This window comes from Dermochelys coriacea, chromosome 10, assembly GCF_009764565.3.
Source record: "Dermochelys coriacea isolate rDerCor1 chromosome 10, rDerCor1.pri.v4, whole genome shotgun sequence".
Classification (NCBI taxonomy): Eukaryota; Metazoa; Chordata; order Testudines; family Dermochelyidae; genus Dermochelys; species Dermochelys coriacea.
Window position 1 is genome coordinate 5,473,867 of NC_050077.1, and position 19,658 is coordinate 5,493,524.

The 19,658-nt window shown below is 40.5% G+C and overlaps 1 protein-coding gene across 1 annotated transcript in view; it reads right to left on the reverse strand.

The window, feature by feature from the left end:
- LMF1 (lipase maturation factor 1) overlaps positions 1-19,658 on the reverse strand; it is a 364,576-nt gene that overhangs the window by 308,040 nt on the left and 36,878 nt on the right. The window contains 1 exon segment of the mRNA XM_038420733.2: positions 6,313-6,323. Within this exon segment, the coding sequence (XP_038276661.1) occupies positions 6,313-6,323 (11 nt within the window).

Sequence of the window (19,658 nt, forward strand, 5' to 3'; positions counted from 1 at the left end):
TGCTTTCTTTAGCTACCTGACTCTGTAATCATTGATAGCGGGGACTTCTCTAGCATCTTTCATCTATGGGGCATTTAAGCACTTGACAATTTTGCAGATGAGGCCCAGAGACTAAGAGCCTTGTGATAGATCAAGCAGCAAGTCAGTAACAGGCCTTTTCACCAGACCGTATGCAAACACCACACGCAGCCTTGTTTTAAAATTGCCCCCATCTTATCAAAGCCATTGCTACATCAGCCCCATGCTCCTTGTTGAAATCTCTGAGGAGAGGGTCCTATGCAGAAACAAATGCAGCTCAGAACCCACAGCTTGAACATGACTGCCCTCATCCATCTGTCCTCCAAAATGACTAATTTGCACAAAAGCTCATCTCTGGCTGGGATCAGTGGAGAATTCTGGGAGCTAGTTCAACACATTTGAGGCTCCCAGATAAGTCAGACCTGGATAAAGGGAAGTTGCCCCTTATTGAAAGCATAATTAAATTAAAATAAAATGCTTTCGTGAACATGGGGGGAAGGAGGTAGGTTGGGGGGTAAATCAGACAAGCCATAAATTAAACCAGAGGATATGAATACCATGCAAGCTGCAGTGTGAGGGTTAACGTGGGTCTGGAAACAGTTTAGAGAAAACCTGGTGTGGCTAGGGGCCAGCTTGAATTTACTTGCTTTGGGCTAATCGTTTCCTTCAGGCAGGCTACTCTAGTGCACTAATAGGTTTTAATAAAAACTTCCAATTGGGCCAGTAAACCCCTCATTAAGCTGTTTTTAAAGCATGAATTTAAGAGCGGCGAGGGTAAGAGGTCATGAGGAGTATTTAATTCACAACGGCTGGCAAGAGGTGCTGTTGTGATTGAAAACACCAGAGTTCAAGTGTCCAGGGCCACATAAACATCCGACTCTGTCACTAGACCTGGTTAAGTGACAGTTTGAAAAATAGATTTAATAAGGCAGAGGGAAAAGTTTCCCACTCTTACATGAGAAATAGGAACACCAGATCACAATGTTAGCCAGGAAAAGGAATTATCAGCATCCAACCCCCGCATCCCCAAAACTGGAATTCTATCACCATATGGGCGTCCAAATGGGTATTCCCAGAGGTTTGCTAAAATTCTTACGGAATGAAACTAGACTCTACATATTTGTAAACAGAAAGCAAATTCCACAGAAATAATTTTAAAAAATTATCTTGTCCTGTTCATTCTACTACTTTTATCTTCTCCCTACCACAATGCATTACCACAGCATGCCTCAGATAAGCTCTGGGTCACTGTAAGCTACTGATGTAATAAGTGCTACTGTACACTACTATAATTCTTATGTTCTCTTACCCCATAGACTGAACACTTTGGTGCATCGTTTCACTCTGCCACTTTTGGTTTGAACACAGCATCCAAAATATATTATTTTAATCAGAGTTGCACCCAAACCAGAACAATCGCCTAGCTTTGGGCAAGCTGGGATCCAGATGCAAATATCCCAGCTCAGGCCCACCTCCACTTTTAATGAAAATGGCTTACATCTGTACTGCATTTCAGTTTAGGCTTTGGAATAATGCTGATCTGGCTTCTCCTTAACTCTTGAAACTTAATCACATTTTTCTTCCATGCCCACAACAATACTAACCGATATTGGAGGACAAATAAGAAAACTGCTTTTTTATGCGGATAGGTCTCTTTGGCACAGAATGCTCCTTCACCTTCTACAGAAACACTCCCAAAGGAAATGTGCCTCAATCCAGTACAGTAAAATCCAGAACTCTAACCATGCACTTTAACATTTCATTTTATGTCAATGCAAATCTAAAATTCAAGATCCCTAAAGACCTTTTAAAAGAAAATCCTCCTCTCAGAACAATTTGCATTGAAGTTAAGCACAAGTGAGGATTTTACAAGTAATGGAGAATTATGGCTCTCAACTTTTTATTCCTCCTCCTTTAATCAAACACTTCATCTGAAACTATGAAATAAGAAGTCTGCTGAGATACAACATAACATTTGGAGGAGGCACAGGTATAGATTATTAATTTGCAATTCTGTGTTTACAAGTAAAGTAAGAAGAAATATAAACTGAAGAGTAAATACAATGAAGTTCTAATTGTCTTCTTTCCCCACCAGAATTTACTAATGTTCTCTGCAAGACTGGAAATTCGTACTCTAATAAATACACGTTTCAGAGTAGCAGCCGTGTTAGTCTGTATTCGCAAAAAGAAAAGGAGTACTTGTGGCACCTTAGAGACTAACAAATTTATTAGAGCATAAGCTTTTTAATGCATCCGATGAAGTGAGCTGTAGCTCACGAAAGCTTATGCTCTAATAAATTTGTTAGTCTCTAAGGTGCCACAAGTACTCCTTTTCTTTTTAATAAATACACATTCAACTTCACCTATACAAGTCACTTGCAGGGACTGTGGAAAGTAGACTCTGAACTCTCCCCAAGGAACCATTTATTTTGGCTTTAAATATGAACCCTTTCTGCATCAAGAATCAAATTAGATAAATTGTTTCCCTGCTCCCTCGATTTAAGGGTCATGTTGATAACTGCGCACAGTTCTCTGGAAGACAAATAGATGCTTTTTTGCCTTTGACAGCTCCAAGCGTTCCTTGTAGAAAAGCAAAAACACTACTCCAAAAGGTGTCTTATTACAATGGCATCTTCCTGCAACACATCTGGATCTGTACTCTAAGGAGAGCCACAGATGCCCAATACAAATCCATAGGATTCGTGCAACCTTTCTACAACAGTGCTGATCTTTCCACACTCCACTGACATCTCATTCTACCAGCTTTTCCTCAGCAATACGTGACATTATGCCATCAAAGGCTATCAAATTATTGTTTGAATTTCTGGGATACTAATTAATACGCCAGTATGGCAAGACAAATGAAAGAAAGTCTACACAGAACCTATGTTTCAGTGCAGCATCTCTTTCTATAGTTCATTATAGAGCAGAGATAAGGTGAAAACACCATGGGGGAAAAAAAAAAATCACTGTGTTAACCCACTGAAATCAGGCTCCAAATGGGGGGAAAAAAAATATGTATGGGATTATTTTAGGAGACTCGTAATGGGATTTGAAGCCATTAGAATCAAAGAAATGTAGGACCGGAAGGGACCTTGATAGGTCATCTAGTCCAGTCCCCTGCACTGAGGCAGGACTAAGTATTATCGACACCATCCCTGACAGGTGTCTGTCTAAGCTGTTCCTAAAAACCACCAATAATGGAGATTCCACAACCTCTCTAAGTAATTTGTTCCAGTGCTTAACTACCCTGACAGTGAGAGCAAGTTATTCCTAATGTCTAACCTAAATCTCCCTTGTTGCAATTTACGCTATTCCTTCTTGTTCCGTCCTCAATCGTTGAGAACAATTTACCACCCTTCTCATTAGGGCAACCTTTTACGTACATCAAGAATGTTATGTCTCCACTCAGTCTTCTTTTCTCCAGACTAAACAAACCCGATTTTTTCAATCTTTCCTCATAGGTCATGTTTTCTAGACTTTTCATCCTTTTTGCTGCTCTCCTCTAGACTTTCTCCAGTTTGCCCAAAAACCCTTCCACCTGAACAGGGACCCCTTCAGATAAACTGTTTTTATTCAGAATGGATCCACAATGACAGAAAATTATACCTGCCCCAGAGCTGGTCAGTGGTCTATGAAATTAACTTGGTGGTTTCTGGCTCATTCCAAACCATCAGGAGAAGTACCCTTATGAAAACATCACTCCTGCCACTACCATTTAGACCTGTAACTGGTTGGTGAGAATCTTCCTTTGAGCTAGTAGGGGGTATCGAAACCCTGCATAAAGCTGGTGAGTCTGTTCCGCTGACTATTGCAGGTGCAGGTCCTCCTAGGATATTACAGAGGCACAAGTGGCTCTCTGAGGCACTAGAACCAGAGATGTCACGAAGGGGAACCCCAAGGACAGCCAAACTCCAGGAGGAAGCTCAAAGTGGGATTTCATTTGTGGAGCTGCCACAAAAGCCCAGCCCTCAAGGACTTGAGCATCTGGACACTAACTGAGCATGTGGCTCCACTGAGAAAAGGATAGTGACTCCATCCGTTCACAAGAGCCTTCTTATTAGTCTCAGCTGAGAATCAACAGAAGATTAAAGCTATCCAGAAAGCGGTTCCATCAGGTTACAGTTGAGGCACATTAGCCAGATGGTGCTGGAGAACCTTGCATGGTCAGTGCTGTACCTGCCCAATGGATAAACTAAGGACTTCCTTCTTTGTCACAATCAGTCTGACCCCTTTCACCATCACCAACTCGCTAAAACCTGACATTTTAAAACTGAAGTCATCATTTCTGAATAAGAATAATAAAAAAAAAAAGGCAGAAGGATTACTACAACCCCACTAATTTTAAAACAGGTCTAATTTCCCAGGCTGCGGCAGCGATAGGATTTGCATTGCAACGTACTCCTTTCACCTTTTAAAGATAAATAGCAAAATGCAAGCCTGTGCTCTTTGAAAGCTGCAGCATGTCTGTTTCACAGTTCATTGCCTGAAGTGAGGAGTGTTTTTAATAACTGTTACCTGACAGCCGTAAAGAGAGCAAAGAGCAAAACCTGTGGCAATACCAGTTGATCCCATTTGGCCTAACAGCTTGTTGTTATTTCCAACTATTGCCAGACTCTGGAGTTCTTTAAAATTCATAGGGACAGCCTGCAGTTTTCAAGAAGGCTACCAAAATCCATCCTAAGATGTCTCAAAAAAAGCACACTTCCTGCAGGGGAACAGCAACCGTCAGCATTTCCAAAGATCACTCCGGAAATTTTTCAGATAATTCTTTGAAGTAGATGCTACCGAAGTGTGGAATAGCTTTCAAAGCTCAGCAATATTTAATGTATTTCTACAGCAAAAGAAATGGATTACAATGTTGTTGTTTCAGCTATATTATAACAAAAATATTGTGGTTTTCCTGTACTCTCACAAAAGTAGCTTAAGATTTACATCTCATTCATCTTATTCAGAAATAGCATTTTATTCAAAAATGAAAAGAGATCCCACTGCGTACAAAGGACCTGATTAATCAGAGCAGGGTGTTTGTCCTTTCAGGAGATAATGCAGACACAGTCAATGTTTTTGGAAGAGCTGAGTTTCCTCTACGACCAATAAAAACTGTGAAAAATATTATTTAAGATGGACAATACAAGCTAAAACTATGCTGGCTGTCCTCAATAACTTTATGGAAGTAATCAGGGTTTAAAAAATCCTAAATACTAAAACTAGGTTTTGTCATAAAAATCCAACCCAGACCTGGAAAGCTTACTTAAAAGCAAGCACATAAACTTCTCCAGCAAGTAGATAATAGAGGTGGAAAATAATATTTCTTCCCAGTTCTCCAGCTCTTCATAACACAAAGCATCATGCCTGATGATCCCTGCATATACCCTGTAGGCTGTTTCTAGTTCTATCTAGTTCCATTCTGCATTCCCTCCTCAAATCAAATCAAATAATTAACAAGTAAAGGAGGACTCAATCCATTCAAAGGTAAACAAATGTTCTCTTCCTGTCAGTTTTGAGGGGTAGTCGATAATACATATATAAAAAGAATGGCCTTTACACTAAATTATATAGATTTCATAAATTCTAGCTGTATGGTTTCTGTATTAAAGAGGATTTCATTGATCAGTGCCAGCCCTGGAACAAGACTCCTCTATTTATCTACAGAACCGGTACAGTACAGTGACAGGGCAATTCAGGATACTTAGTACTTATACAGAAAGATGTCTGTTCTAAGCGCTGTATGGACATTCACTCCCCTGACTCCCCATGAGGTATCTGCATTTCACCCCAATGGGAAAACTGAGACAGAGGTGAAATTGCTTCCCTGAATTCATACAAGCCACTGGCAGAGCTGGGTCTCCAGATTCCAAACCCCACATTCATTACTCCAGCCCATGCTCTTACTCTCGGTCTCAAGCCTGGTTTAATCTTTGGCATTCTCGCGGTCAAAAAATGAGCTCACACCAACTGTGGTCTTGTGACATGTCCAGGAGAAATTGCAGTTAGACCAACCTACATGCTTTCTTTACCTAATACAGGATCTCTCATTAAGTCAATTTCAACATGGACATTAGAGCAGTTTCCCCTTGCTAAAGGTATATATAGAATATACGGAAGATTTCTTTAAGTCTGATAGAGGACTGAACAGTGCAGAGATTATTATAAACTATAATATTTCTTTGTGTATGAGAGAGAGAGAGAGAGAGAGAGAGAGAGAGAGAGAATAATTTAAAAGCTACCTACCCACAAAATGCACCTGTAAAGAATTACTGCAGATATTTTTTCTGATTTACATTCACTTACCAAAGGAATACCTGCAAAATAAAATGGAAAAAAAAATTAAAATCTGGGCTAATCATTCTTATTGACCTTTATCTCAAATTACTTTCATCTCACATGGATTCTGATTTCAAAATGTCTACAGCAATGAGTCTGTACTAATGTAAACATTAAATACATAATGTAACAAATGCACTAATGGTGAATTTCTACTCACAGTGGCTAGAGATATGCAAGATGTACAAATATTGAATGCTAGCCCAATCAGCTATTTTATTATTTATTTAGATTTAAAACAACTAAGATGCCTGTCCAAGGCTCTATGCTCCCTAAAATGATCATACAAATATATACAATTAAATTAAACCTCAGCAGCTCTGAAATCAGGTCTATTAAAATTTGGCTAGCCAACCACCTACCCTCCATCATCTAGGAAACACACCCTCAGCCTTCTCCACAGACCCTCTCAAACAGGTGTCCTTTTGCATCATACCTGGAAAGTCCCCAAATTTGGTCTATTTCAGATCAGGCAGGGGGAGGAGTACAAGTTCTAGAGTCTCAGAGCCCTCACAGAGGACGCACTGCCAGTTGCCCTCTGTTTTATAACAAGGGGAATGAAACTTGAGCGTCCATAGTGACTGTGACACAACAGTGCAGGAGGAGAGGCGGTTCCAGGCCACTTAGGGCTTGTGATTTTGTATTTTAAAAGAGAAGGTACATGAACTAGTGGAATAACCACAGCACAGGAAGCCAGGGACGTCCGAATTCTAGTCCCAACCTCCCGGGCCAATTCCCTCTATGACCTTCACTCCATGCCTCAATTTCACCGTATGTAAAATAGCAATAAAAATGTTTTAGTTAACCCAACAAACCAGACAGACACACATTTAAAGTGCTGGTCAGATAAATATTTTTATTCACTGGAAAAATGTGGTGGTCTTGCTCAAGAGTGGGGGAACATCTACATCCAAATCTAATTTATCAAGGTTGTCAGTTCTCCAGAATGAACCAAGATGATATTTATTATTATTCTGTCTGGGTTTAATGGAGGAACAAGCCACGGACAGGAATGAATGGTGATACTGTACTGCTCCCCGTGTCTTCAAAGATGCTTCGGGATGAAAGAAGATACTTGTCTTATTGTAGTGCCTATCAGATCCCATTGTGCAAGGTGTACAAACCCATAGTTAGAGACGGTCCCTGCCCAAAGAGTTTACACACCCAATAGATGAGAGACAGAAGCATGGACAGATCAAGGGACTCGCCCAAGGTCACAGTCACGCCAGGAATACAACCAAGGTCTCCTGACTCCTTGTCCAGTGTCCTAGTCACTAGACCAGATTGCCTCTAAAATACATAAGAATAAATTAATTCTCCTGCAAATCCTACTGACATAACCAGGAGTTGAAGGTGCTTATTCTTCACAATCAGCTACCAAAACACATTTTTATGCCAACTTTCCAAGCTGCCTAGGGGATTTGCATGTTCTCATCTCACTAGTTATAACCCAAGTCCCTGCCATTTGATAACACCACAAAATAAGGGTCCGATGCCACTGAACACCCAAAACTCCTGTTGATGTCAAGTGGGAGTTTTAGGTGCTGATGGAGTGAAGTCTGGTTTTTAAGAGGATAAGGCCACATAGGTCTAGTGCAATGGCTTTCAACCTCAAGAAATAGGCACTAACTTCTACAGTAGAACCTTACGAATGCACACAAAAAGCTATTGGTCCTCCTGCCTTTCAGAAAACATGCTACAGGGAGATCTTATATAGTATGCCCAAAGGGAGGCAGCGTGGGCCAATGGATAGGGCACTGAACTCTGCCATCTACTTCCCATGTGACATCACAGAATCATAGAATATCAGGGTTGGAAGAGACCTAGTCATCTAGTCCAATCCCCTGCTCAAAGCAGGGCCAACACCAACTAAATCATCCCAGCCAGGGCTTAGTCAAGACGGACCTTAAAAACCTTTAAGGATGGAGATTCCACCACCTCCCTAGGTAACCCATTCCAGTGCTTCACCACCCTCCTAGTGAAATAGTGTTTCCGAATATCCAACCTAGATCTCCCCCACTGTAACTTGAGACCATTGCTTCACGTAAGTCACTTTCACACATTTACCTTACTTGATAAGTTTATCTGGAAAAGGAAATATATATTACTGATATTTCTGTATTAATATTATTATTATTATTATTATTACAGAATGTGCTAGGTTATATTTACTAGCGCATTACAAAGCATTGTAAAATAGAAAACCAAAGTACAATTGATAAAATACACCTGCAAGGCTGCATTAGCTTTTTTAAGGGCCTCTCCTCACTTTGTGCCTAACTTGCAAAATTCTGCAACCCACAGTGAGCAGCAGCCTAGTCAGAAGTGCAGATTAGTGAGGTTGTACTGTGTGGTTATTCTTTGATATGGTTTCCAAAACATCCTAAGCACTTTTCAGACAAAGATGCAGCCAAGCTCCATTGACAGTATTAAAAACTTTACTAAACAACCATTGTTAGAGCCGAAAGCAGGGGAATGCAACCTATGGCACCCATGCCAAAGGTGGCACACAAGCTGATTTTCAGTGGTACTCACACTGCCTGGGTCCTGGCCACTGGTCCCAGGGGCTCCGCTGCTGGCCTGGGGTACCAGCTGCCGGCCCCACTCAGCCCGCTGCCAGCCCCAGGGGGCTCTGCTGCCGACTGGGGTTCCGGCCTCCGGCCTAGGGCTCTGCAGCCGCCCCCAGCTGAGGCCCATTGGCCCCAGCCTGGGGCAGTGAGGGGTGCAGACGGGCAAGAAGGGGCGCAGCTCAGCACCTCCACCTTAAAATTGTTCCAGTGCCACTGTACTGGGATATTTTTAAGTCCTGATTTGCTGCTTACATCACTATCACGCCACGTGGAACAGTGCACTGCTTTGGACGTTGAGATTAGAATGTACATGCAAGAACTGGAATCAGAATTTTCTGACATTTCAAGATTTCCAGTGATTTGGCCCAATGCTTTCTTTTCTAATTAAACCTGAAAAGTTCAATGAAAGCAACTTGGATTTGTCTGAATTTCAGTAGATGGATGTTGAAGATTTCGAAATGCAGCTCATTCAGTTAAAAAGCTCAGAATTGTGGGCATCAAAGTTTGGAGATCTGCGGAGTGCACTTGAAGCTACCAAGAGAGATCATGGGACCTCTATTCTGACCTGCTGGATGTCCCTGGCAGTGAAATGTAACTGTTTGAAGAAAATTCTATTTGCAATGCTTTCAGCATTTGGATCCACATACCTGTGTGAACAGGTATTTTCACACATGAAATCTGTCCTCTGTCCCTCTCGGAGCTGGTTAACAATTGATCACTCAGAAGCCTGTGTGCAGCTTAAAGTATCCAAATACGTGCCAGACATTAGAAAACTCAGCAAGGAAAAGCAAGGGCAAGAATCACACTAAACTGATAAGATCTGCATTTTAATTTAATTTTAAATGAAGCTTCTTAAACGTTTTTAAAACCTTATTTTACATTAGTTATATATTATAGACTTATAGAAAGAGACCTTCTAAAAACGTTAAAATGCATTACTGGCACGCGAAATCTTAAATTAGAGTGAATACATGAAGACTCAGCACACCACTTCTGAAAGGTTGCCAACCCCTGGCCTAAAGGATATTGCTATACTGCTGAAAAGCCAATGTTCACTTTCAGAAGTGGATTATTTACCCACGTCTTTGATTTTTTTTTTTTTAAACAAATTACAGGAGAACATCCAATACACCAGCTGCTACTGGATGTGTGATTTGAATGGTGTTAATTACAGCCAATTGGAAACCAGAGTTTCCATTCTGCAGGAAATTGCAACATTTTGAAATCTGTACTCAACCCAAATCAGAACAAAAGCCAAAATTAAGTAAATTTCCTGTGGAATGAAAATTCCCAACTAATTTCAATTTGGAACCATTAAAACATTTTGTTTCGATAACGTAAAAAACATCTTCTTTTGATTCATTATTGTCTTTTATGTGGTAATACATTAAAATGAATATTTAACTGTATTAAAGTCAAAATGAATCATTTTGACATTACCAAAACAAAAAAGCTGAAACAATTCAATCATTCATTTCAACTTTTTCCCCATCAAAAATTTCCTCAAAAATCAACCCATTCCCATGAAACATTTTTATTTCAATGAAACTATTTTCTGATAGAAAAAATGCTCTGAGGGCACTAGTTTGAGTGGCACTGACGAGTCTGTCTCCTGGCACTGGGAGACGTGTACCCAGCTGCAGTGTATACATACCCAATTGGACAAGAAATGTTTGCAGGAACGTAGTCTATACTCAGTCCTGCTTTCAGGATCAGGCCCAAAAACATGCTTTCTTCTGCGCTTTACAATCCGATATAGGCACAATTAACACTATGTGTAATATACCACATGCCATTTTTTTTAAAGACAAAAAAATTAGAAAAGTTTAAAAAAAAAAACTACTTAGTGTGCTACCGGAGAACATCCTACTGTAATGTTTGTGCAAATGTTTTCTCTCTCTCTCACACACACACACACACACACACACACACACACACACTATTCCAACAGTTATAAAATCAATCAACCCAAGTATTTTATTGCATATTTAAACAACAATTTCACACAGGGCTACTGTTGCATAGAAGTCATTATTTTCAAAAGCGCAATAAGTTTTAACATTCTTAATAAAAGTGGCTCTTTATAAAAGGTATCTGTCATTAAGGGCACCTCCACTTCACTGCTCTCCACCACAGTTGTGGTGCAGTTAAATATAAACTTGTACGAATTATTCTTTTTTCCTTGGCAGACGTAAAGAACCCCCTGAGGCCCATTCCAAAAAACACACAATCAGGAATTAATAAAAAATTGTATTCTTTTCAACCACATTAAGTTTTCTGACGTGTGTCTGTTGCTGATTACATCAATCTAGGCTCCATAACTTGTCATGTGATGACAAGCAAACACTTGTGAATTTATTTCTCTGAAGAAGCTCATGATACAAATGCCAAGGAAACCAAACCGAATGGCTCACTATGAGTACATAAACACAGCAGGGTCTCTTATGGAGATTTTCAAGGCACAAATGACAGGAAGGTGCCTAACGCCCATTGACTTTGAAGAGGAGTTAGGGGCTTAACTGCCATTTTTGCTTTTGAAAATTTCTCCTCCTTACCAACACAGTAAATAGGACTATTTTTTAAATAGTTCTCTCTCTCCCCATAGCCTCCCTTAGAATTTGGCAGAAACGTTTAATAAAAACAGATTAGAGAGAGAGAGAGAGTTAAGTAAAAGTGTGGGTTTGGTTTTGCAAATTGCAACAGTGAATCATTTTGGGTCTGCAGATTGTCAGAACTGGGAATTTCACAAACTCAACATACTATTTTCAGTCTATGGTGTATGGATTACATAAATCACAATATATTTCTGTTCCCTAATTGGATGAATTATGTCATTAGCCAACACAATGTGAATTACATATTTAAATACAAAATGGTAAATTGTGACTTTTACAATTCAATATACAATTAAAATTCACTTTTAAGCAAATATTTGAGCTAAATTGTGCTGATTAAGTTTCAGTGCTGCAATATGCATGGAACGCAAAAATGAAAGGGTAGTGAACATGTTTTTAATTAAATCTGCTTCAGATGAAAACATTCATAAAAAAATTCCACTATTTATACATATGTTGTTGCTAGAATTCAGTGAACTTGGAAATGTAACATTTTCCATACAAAACAAATTATTTGGATAGCTAATTGGAAATTGCTCAGTCTTTCAATTTTTTTTTTTTTTTGGTTTAAATATATAAACCTGACTAACCTACAACAATATTAAGACCTTCCCAGTGATGGTGACCTTCAGTAATGGAAGCACTGGTTAATATTCACAGAAGGAAGTGTAGTTTCAGGAATGGGTTTGAGGTTCCCAAAGCATTTTATTGGAAATGAATGATTATGCAGCAAACACCGCCTGTCTCCATTCTGTAAAGGTACTCTGCTTCTATGTGGTACCACTCAGTAGTTACCATTCACTGCTATTAGCATCAGACCCCTCACCATCTAATTAGAAAGCGAGGCAATCTGAAATACTGTCATCCAAAACAAGGTATATTATACGTCCTCCACCTTCTCCTGGGCACAAAGCCATGCAGAAGACTTCTGGAACACCAATATGAAGAATCCGGTGAATCTATGTATTGATGGCCCTGTGGCCACCTCTCTCAATAAAAGGAAACATGACTTCTCTGCTCCTTAGGACTCGACTTCAATGCTTAACAGAAGGAAGAATATTTCCTGAATTTAATTTTGACAATGGGTGCAGTTGGGTCTGAATTAAAACAACGGCCGGACAGTGTTTCAGGAGAGAAATCTCCCAAAGTCAAAAAAGGGCCTGATGGGAGAGGGCAGCTATTGGGAGGTCTATTTTAACGGATCAGACGTACGACGAATCCTCCTGCAGAGGTTCATTTTGTCCCCATAATCCTGTTTCAGAGGGGAAAGTGATATCAGATACAGAGATTGCTCCAGAGACATTTCCAGTGGCGAGCCCTTTTCTCCCTTCCCCCACATGGGCCCCATCTGGGGATCTCAAAGAAGGAGCTGGCCTGGGGCTTACGGGTGGACTCCTCAGAAGATCTACCCTGAGCTACTGCACGAGTTCCACGGAGGCCAGATGGGCCTTTGTTTCTCCTGGAGGCCCCAGCCTAGATACAAGCAGGGATCCCCTGGGAGGTCTGTTATAGAGGTGGCAGCAGGGAGGGAGAGCTGGGCCTGGAGGCTCCTTCCCACACAGTTGGGCATCGGCGGTGTCCGTGCTGTGTCCAGGGCCATCCGTCCTTAGCCCAAGCTGCTTGCCCGTGGAGCCGGTTTCTCCATCCTGTCCGGCTGCTTTCCTGCCCAGTGGGCAGAGCTGAGGAAACCGCACGCAAACTGGGCTGGAGAAGAGATGGGGCACTAAACTCTGCCCACGGAGACTGCCAAGCTCCCCAGCGAAATCCTCTGTCAGACCTCTCTTTTTGCCCCTGCTGGAAGCTGGCCTAACACACCTGACCACAGCAGGAGCAGCAGCCGAGGGCACAGTCTCCCCAAAAGGCAAATGCAGCCATCTGGGAATTAGACAGACACTTGACTGAGCAGGTTTCAGAGTAGCAGCCGTGTTAGTCTGTATTCGCAAAAAGAAAAGGAGTACTTGTGGCACCTTAGAGACTAACAAATTTATTAGAGCATAAGCTTTCATGAGCTACAGCTCACTTCATCGGATGCATCCGATGAAGTGAGCTGTAGCTCACGAAAGCTTATGCTCTAATAAATTTGTTAGTCTCTAAGGTGCCACAAGTACTCCTTTTCTTTTGACTGAGCAGAAACCTCTGTCAGAGTTTTGAAATAAAGCCTGAAGTTTCCTTCTGAAAAGCGTGGCAACAGGGAAGGCTGGCTGGTCTACCTGCCGCCAGGGAGACAGCTAAAACTGCAGGCTACATCAGGGGACAGAGTGTTCCCCACTAGCAGTGACAGACAGACGGTTCTGGCCACAAGAAGGCTGAAGTACCCATTCCAATGGATCAGTGAACTGTAGCATGATGAATACTGTACATCATAATCTCACTATTAGCTTGAGCTCCCCGCACGGTATCAATCCGTTTGTCTCTTCTCAAACTTAGACTGTCAGCTCTTTGAGGCAGGGACTCTGTTTTCACTGCGTGTGCATGTATGGCACCAAGCGCAATGGGGCCCCGATCCCGTAGTGGGGCCTTTATGCATTTTTGGGGGGTGGAGGGGGAAGTAATAACTAAAGTAACCTCAAGTTACACATTTGGAAGCCACAACAGCCGACAATCCATCAAAGCGATACAACGGAACCACTCCGGTTCTTCATTAATTTAGGATGCATCATTAAGTCAAAAGCATGGGGTAAGTAACATCTTTGAGAGCTGGTTTCAGTTGTTGCCAAGCCTTAGTATTCCACAGCGGTCTTGGGGGGGGGGGGGAAAGGAAATAAGCTAGAATGGTAATAAAGTGAAACCACTTGTCTTGGTTTCTGGATTCATTTTATTGTGGTCACAGAGCTCTAAAAGCTGGGATACTGAGCTCTGTAATCACAACATCCACATTTAAATGGAGAGCTGTATTTTAGAAAGCGAGCTTGAAAATTAAAGTTTGTTCCTCTCTTTCTCATGGTGGTGGAAAGGTACTGACCAGGGAGAGTTAAAAGGGATTGGAAAGAAGAGGGACTCCACAAAGCCTTCTGGCAAACTCAGAAATGCCACCTAATGGAGCAATGCTAGCTATTTAAACAATTATATGAAATTGCTAAATGATAGGGCATTTTCACAAAGTTCTCTGCACGGTGTAACAACCATCAGTTCCCATCATCACTGAAAGGGGCAATGTACCATTTGATTGTCCCCTTGCAAAGCAGGCTACAGGGGTTGGTTAAAAGTCAACCAAAAATTGAATTACCTAACTGAAAGTTGGTGTAAGCCAAGGCTTCTGTCTATGCTCATTTCCAAAGTTAAAAGTTGTTATGGGACCTGGCTTAGGCAGCTACAGAAGTAGCCAAATTCAAATGAAGTCAGCTTTGGTTAGACTGTTCCAGTGCCAAAACCAGTCACTGAAATGGCAGCCCGTGGAATCCTGCTTGAAGCTGCTCCTTAAATTGGACTATGAATCAAAAGCACAAAACGTGACACCGGCGCAGGAAGCAAAGAGAGAGAATGAAAGGAAGTACTGCAAACTTTTCCCCACTCTGGGTTGGATCTGACTCCTGCTGAAATCAATAGGAGCCTTGCCACTGACTTCAATGGGAGCTGGATCGGGCTGCCCTACTTTTATGGAAATCACTGTGCTTATTGAGAGAGAGAACTCAAAGTAAAAAACTGTGCACAGCAAGTGAAAACAGATATTTGGTGAAAAAAAAAAAACAAAAAGGTTGCCGGTTTAAATAAGCAGAAGCCCTGGAACAAAAGGTCAGTTCTATTAGAGTATTTTTGGGTGTATCTGTGCATATGCACACACACGGTCAGGGAAGACAGAAACATTGGAGTTCAGCTTTCATATAGAAAATAGTAGTCGGAAAGTTTCATATACCACCTGTTGACACCTGCTTGGCAGACGTATTCTGCCTGCCTGGCTGTCAGTTCCTTGTTTTATTCTTAAATAAAGTCTTCCTTGAACCTCCAGGATTTATGTAAAGTCATATAGAATTTCACAGAACAACCTTCTTATGGTTTTGTTTTTAACAATCCTATAGACGGAATATAATTCCCTGCTAAATATGAGCCTACAGAAAGGCTATCGTTTTCTACCACGTTCTGTAGGTTTTACGGTAGTTTCTATACAATCCTTTTGGTTTCTTCCACATTAAAAGTTATATAAGACTCCAATTCCTTATTCTGAAAGTACTATATGTTTCCATGTGCCTTCTGCTATTGATTACAGGGGCATGTCCCATGGGGCCTGAATCTACTCATTCTCAGAGAGAGAACTTCAGAAATATTTGAATAAACGGAAGTGCTCATCAAACAACATGTCTTGACCCTGCAAATATTTACTCTTATGAGTAGCGCCAGGCTAGCTAATGAGCTTACTTTCAGTAGTAAGCGTTTCCAGAATCAGGCCCTTAAAGAAATTAGCGAATACAAAGATTCTGTAGAGGGCTTGGACACTTCCCTAACCCAATTGCTTTTAATCTGTACCAATCAGAGCATTACCCTTCTTTCCAACCACAAGCCATCAGGCAGCTCCAAAAAGTTAGACTAGTTAAGCAAAATGAACATATGCTGGGCTGCACTGTCTGCATGAAGGTATTTGGCAAGTTACAACTTTTTAAAAGCATTCATTAAAAACATTATTCATTCTTTTCTTAAGACATTCAGCTGTGGAATCAATATCCAAACCAACAGCTGAAAATTAGATGTGGCACATAATACAAAATTAAAAATATTCATCTGGTAGTAGCACAGGGCTCTGCCAGAGACACTAAAGACCACACAACCTTCCCATTAACCTTGCAATCTTCTGATAAGTTTCTTTGACTGTAAACAGACTCAGAGAGACAGTGTTTATTTCCATGTGTGGATAGATTTTAGAACATTGTAGATGCCACAAAAATCTATATGATAAAAGCCACCCCTTCCCTGATGTGTGACCCCCTACCACCACCACTACCTTTTGTTGATGATCTATTCATTCTTTAAAATCAGATTAAATTTAAAATAAAAGGGGTGCAAAAAAATCATGTTTTTCACTAACACTGCCTTGGAGATCAGTGCATCAAGTTACAGGAAGTTATTTTCTTGTGCTTTTTACAAAGCTAAGCAACTGATACACATCACCAACTTCCTATGTGTTTTCTTAATATTACAGAGACAACTTGCATTGGTCTAATAAAAGATATTACCTCACCCACCTTGTCTCTAATATTCTGGAACAACACCACTTCTTAATATTAGGCAGCCAAGAGATTTGACATTTAGGTAAGAAGTGCTAAGGATTAAGACAGCATGATAACATGGCTATAAGCTCAAATTTTCAAACAGGTGACTGGAGAAGCTTATATGTAAACATATACAGTACTCATTCCTGTCAGGAGCATCACAGTGTCACACTGGGAGGACCAACTGCACCACTGCAGCTGCAATTCTCAGTATTTGATGAAGTCATACCAGTATTGGAACCTCTGGAGTGGTTTTATGTATGGACACAAAGTATTTTTACAGGCATTCCAGGTATCTAAACAGTCCCTGGAAATGCCAGAGTTTCCTAGCATAGATATTGACATAATACCTTATATAAAGATAAGTGCTATACAACAGAAGATATCCAGAACACTTACTAACTAATGAGTCAGTGATTTTTTTTTTAAACAGATTTTTGCTTACTCTTACACCAACACAACCTTTAAAACATAAGAATGGCCCTACTGGGTCAGACCAAAGATCCATTTAGCCCAGTATCCTGTCTACTGACAGTGGCCAATGCCAGGTGCCCCAGAGGGAATGACAGAACAGGTAATCATCAAGTGATCCATCCCCTATCGCCCATTCCCAGCTTCTGGCAAACAGAGGCTAGGGACACCAGCTCTGCCCATTCTGGCTAATAGCCATTGATGGACCTATCCTCCGTGAATTTATCTAGCTCTTTTTTGAACCATGTTATAGTCTTGGCCTTCACAACCTCCTCTGGCAAAGAGCTCCACAGGTTGACTGTGCGTTGTGTGAAGAAATACTTCCCTTTGTTTGTTTTCAACCTGCTGCCTATTAATTTCATTTGGTGACCCGTAGGTAATTTTAATTTAAGTGAAGCCTAAACTATCTATTTTACCAACAATACTATAAATCAACGGAAGAGAAGAATTTCATTTAAGACATTTTTAGATTAAAAAATTGCAGGCTCACACAAACATCGATGTTTTTATACAGTATTAACCCTTCAGCCCTCTGAAACGGACACTAATCACTCTAAAACCAATGGCCCTAGCAGAATTATTATAATTTCCTGGAATATCATACAACAACGTGAGAGGCACTGGCACAAATGTTTTTTAAATATTTGTATTTAAATAGACAAATTGAATTTGTTATGGATCTAATAATAGGTGTATTGACTCTAGCATCTTGTGCCTGTAGCCAATAACTAGACCTAATGCAAACTTAAATCTAACAGAAGGCCAAGAAAAGCAAAAAGGCTCCTTGATAACTGCAAAAAATAAAATAAAAGATAAAAAAGGAGGTGGGAGGAACGAAACTCTCTTTGATCCCTGCGACCAACAGTTTTCACCATACAGCATGACATCTGAGAACTCTTCTCCTACCAACAAAAGCTCTTTCAGTTCTGAGCAAATCTGGTCCAACTTCACAGACTAGCTCACACTATGGATGAATTTGCCCCATTCGTAAATGTCACTTCTACCTGTTTTTTTCAAGCCATTTCACATCATCGAATAAACGGGGATTTCAAAAGGATCTGAAGGGTGCTGGGTGCCTAAATCCCATTGACTTTTAATAGGAGTTGGGTTCCTAACCCTTTAGGAACTTTTGAAAATCACAACTTACATTATTTACAAACAGCTAATTGCCTAGTCTTCTGATTCTATTAAATGTTACTTATTGCCTCAAAACAAAACAAAGGAAGGGGGGAATCATTATCTTTACTTGGAAATTCCCAACACTTAAAAGATCTAAAATTCAAAGGCATCCATGGGATTATCTTTTATTCGTAGGGCACTAGCACCTATCAGGATTGGAGTCCCACTGTGCTGGGCAAACATATAAATAAGCAACACTCCCTTTTTAAAGGACGGTTTATTATACCAAAATGACAGGAGTGGGAAGGGGAAAACTTGACATTTCAGGAAAAATATTAAATGATTCATGACTGACATCAGCCATCGTTAAATTTTTATCTTTCAAATGCAAACATGTTTTTCATTAGTATCATTAGCTCCCAATTGTATTGCAAAGCAATAGTATCACATGGTAATAATCTTTGTTTCATTAGTATGTCATATCAACTGCTCACAACATTCTTTGAAACTGATACGCTCGCTCTTTTCTGTATGAGTAGGAAGTGCCAAAACCAGCTTCCTCTACAGGAAGGATGACCCCCTGAGATCCTTTAACTTTCGGTTTAAGTTTCTAGAGATAATCCTTTCTTTTTTTAAGGGGAGAGGAGAAAGGGGGATGTCAAGCAGCAATCCTTAATAACAAAGAAATTCCTGAGGTTTATTGCCAAAGCAAAGAGCAGATAAAAGAATAAGATTCAACTTCTGTTGTTGTTGTTGTTGTTGGGATACTTTTGAGAGCTAGAAAAGCAGACAGAGCCAAGCTGTAATAAAGCTTACTTAAACAAAATTTAAGGCCCCTAACAAGATTCAAATAATTTCAAATACAGTTGTCAAAATAACCTGTTGCTTTTAATTAAATTTTAAATTCAGCAAAACCTCAGGGCAAGAACACTTTGTAAAAGCACATACAAAAGTTACACACCGTATTAATCATCTGCATTTCCTGAGTATTTTTTACGAGGGCCCAAAAGTGCTTTACTAATATGAAGGTGCCCAGTGCTCCTGAGAGACAAGTAAGCATTCTTTCCTCCACTTGGCAAAAGGGTAAACTGAGGCACAGGTGGATGAAATGGTTTGCCCAAGTTCAAAACAAGTCACTGGACAAACACACACCTCCCTCCTCTGCAGTGAAAGTGTCTTGCTGAATGTAAAAGACGGTCAGTGCATAAGAGTCAAGGAGTAAGGATGCTTTTCCCACTTCTACCACTGATTTCCTGCATGGCTCACGAACTCTCAGGACTTGTCTACGTGGGGAACACTCAGGAAAGGGTTAAGCAACAGTGAACGAAGGCCACTTC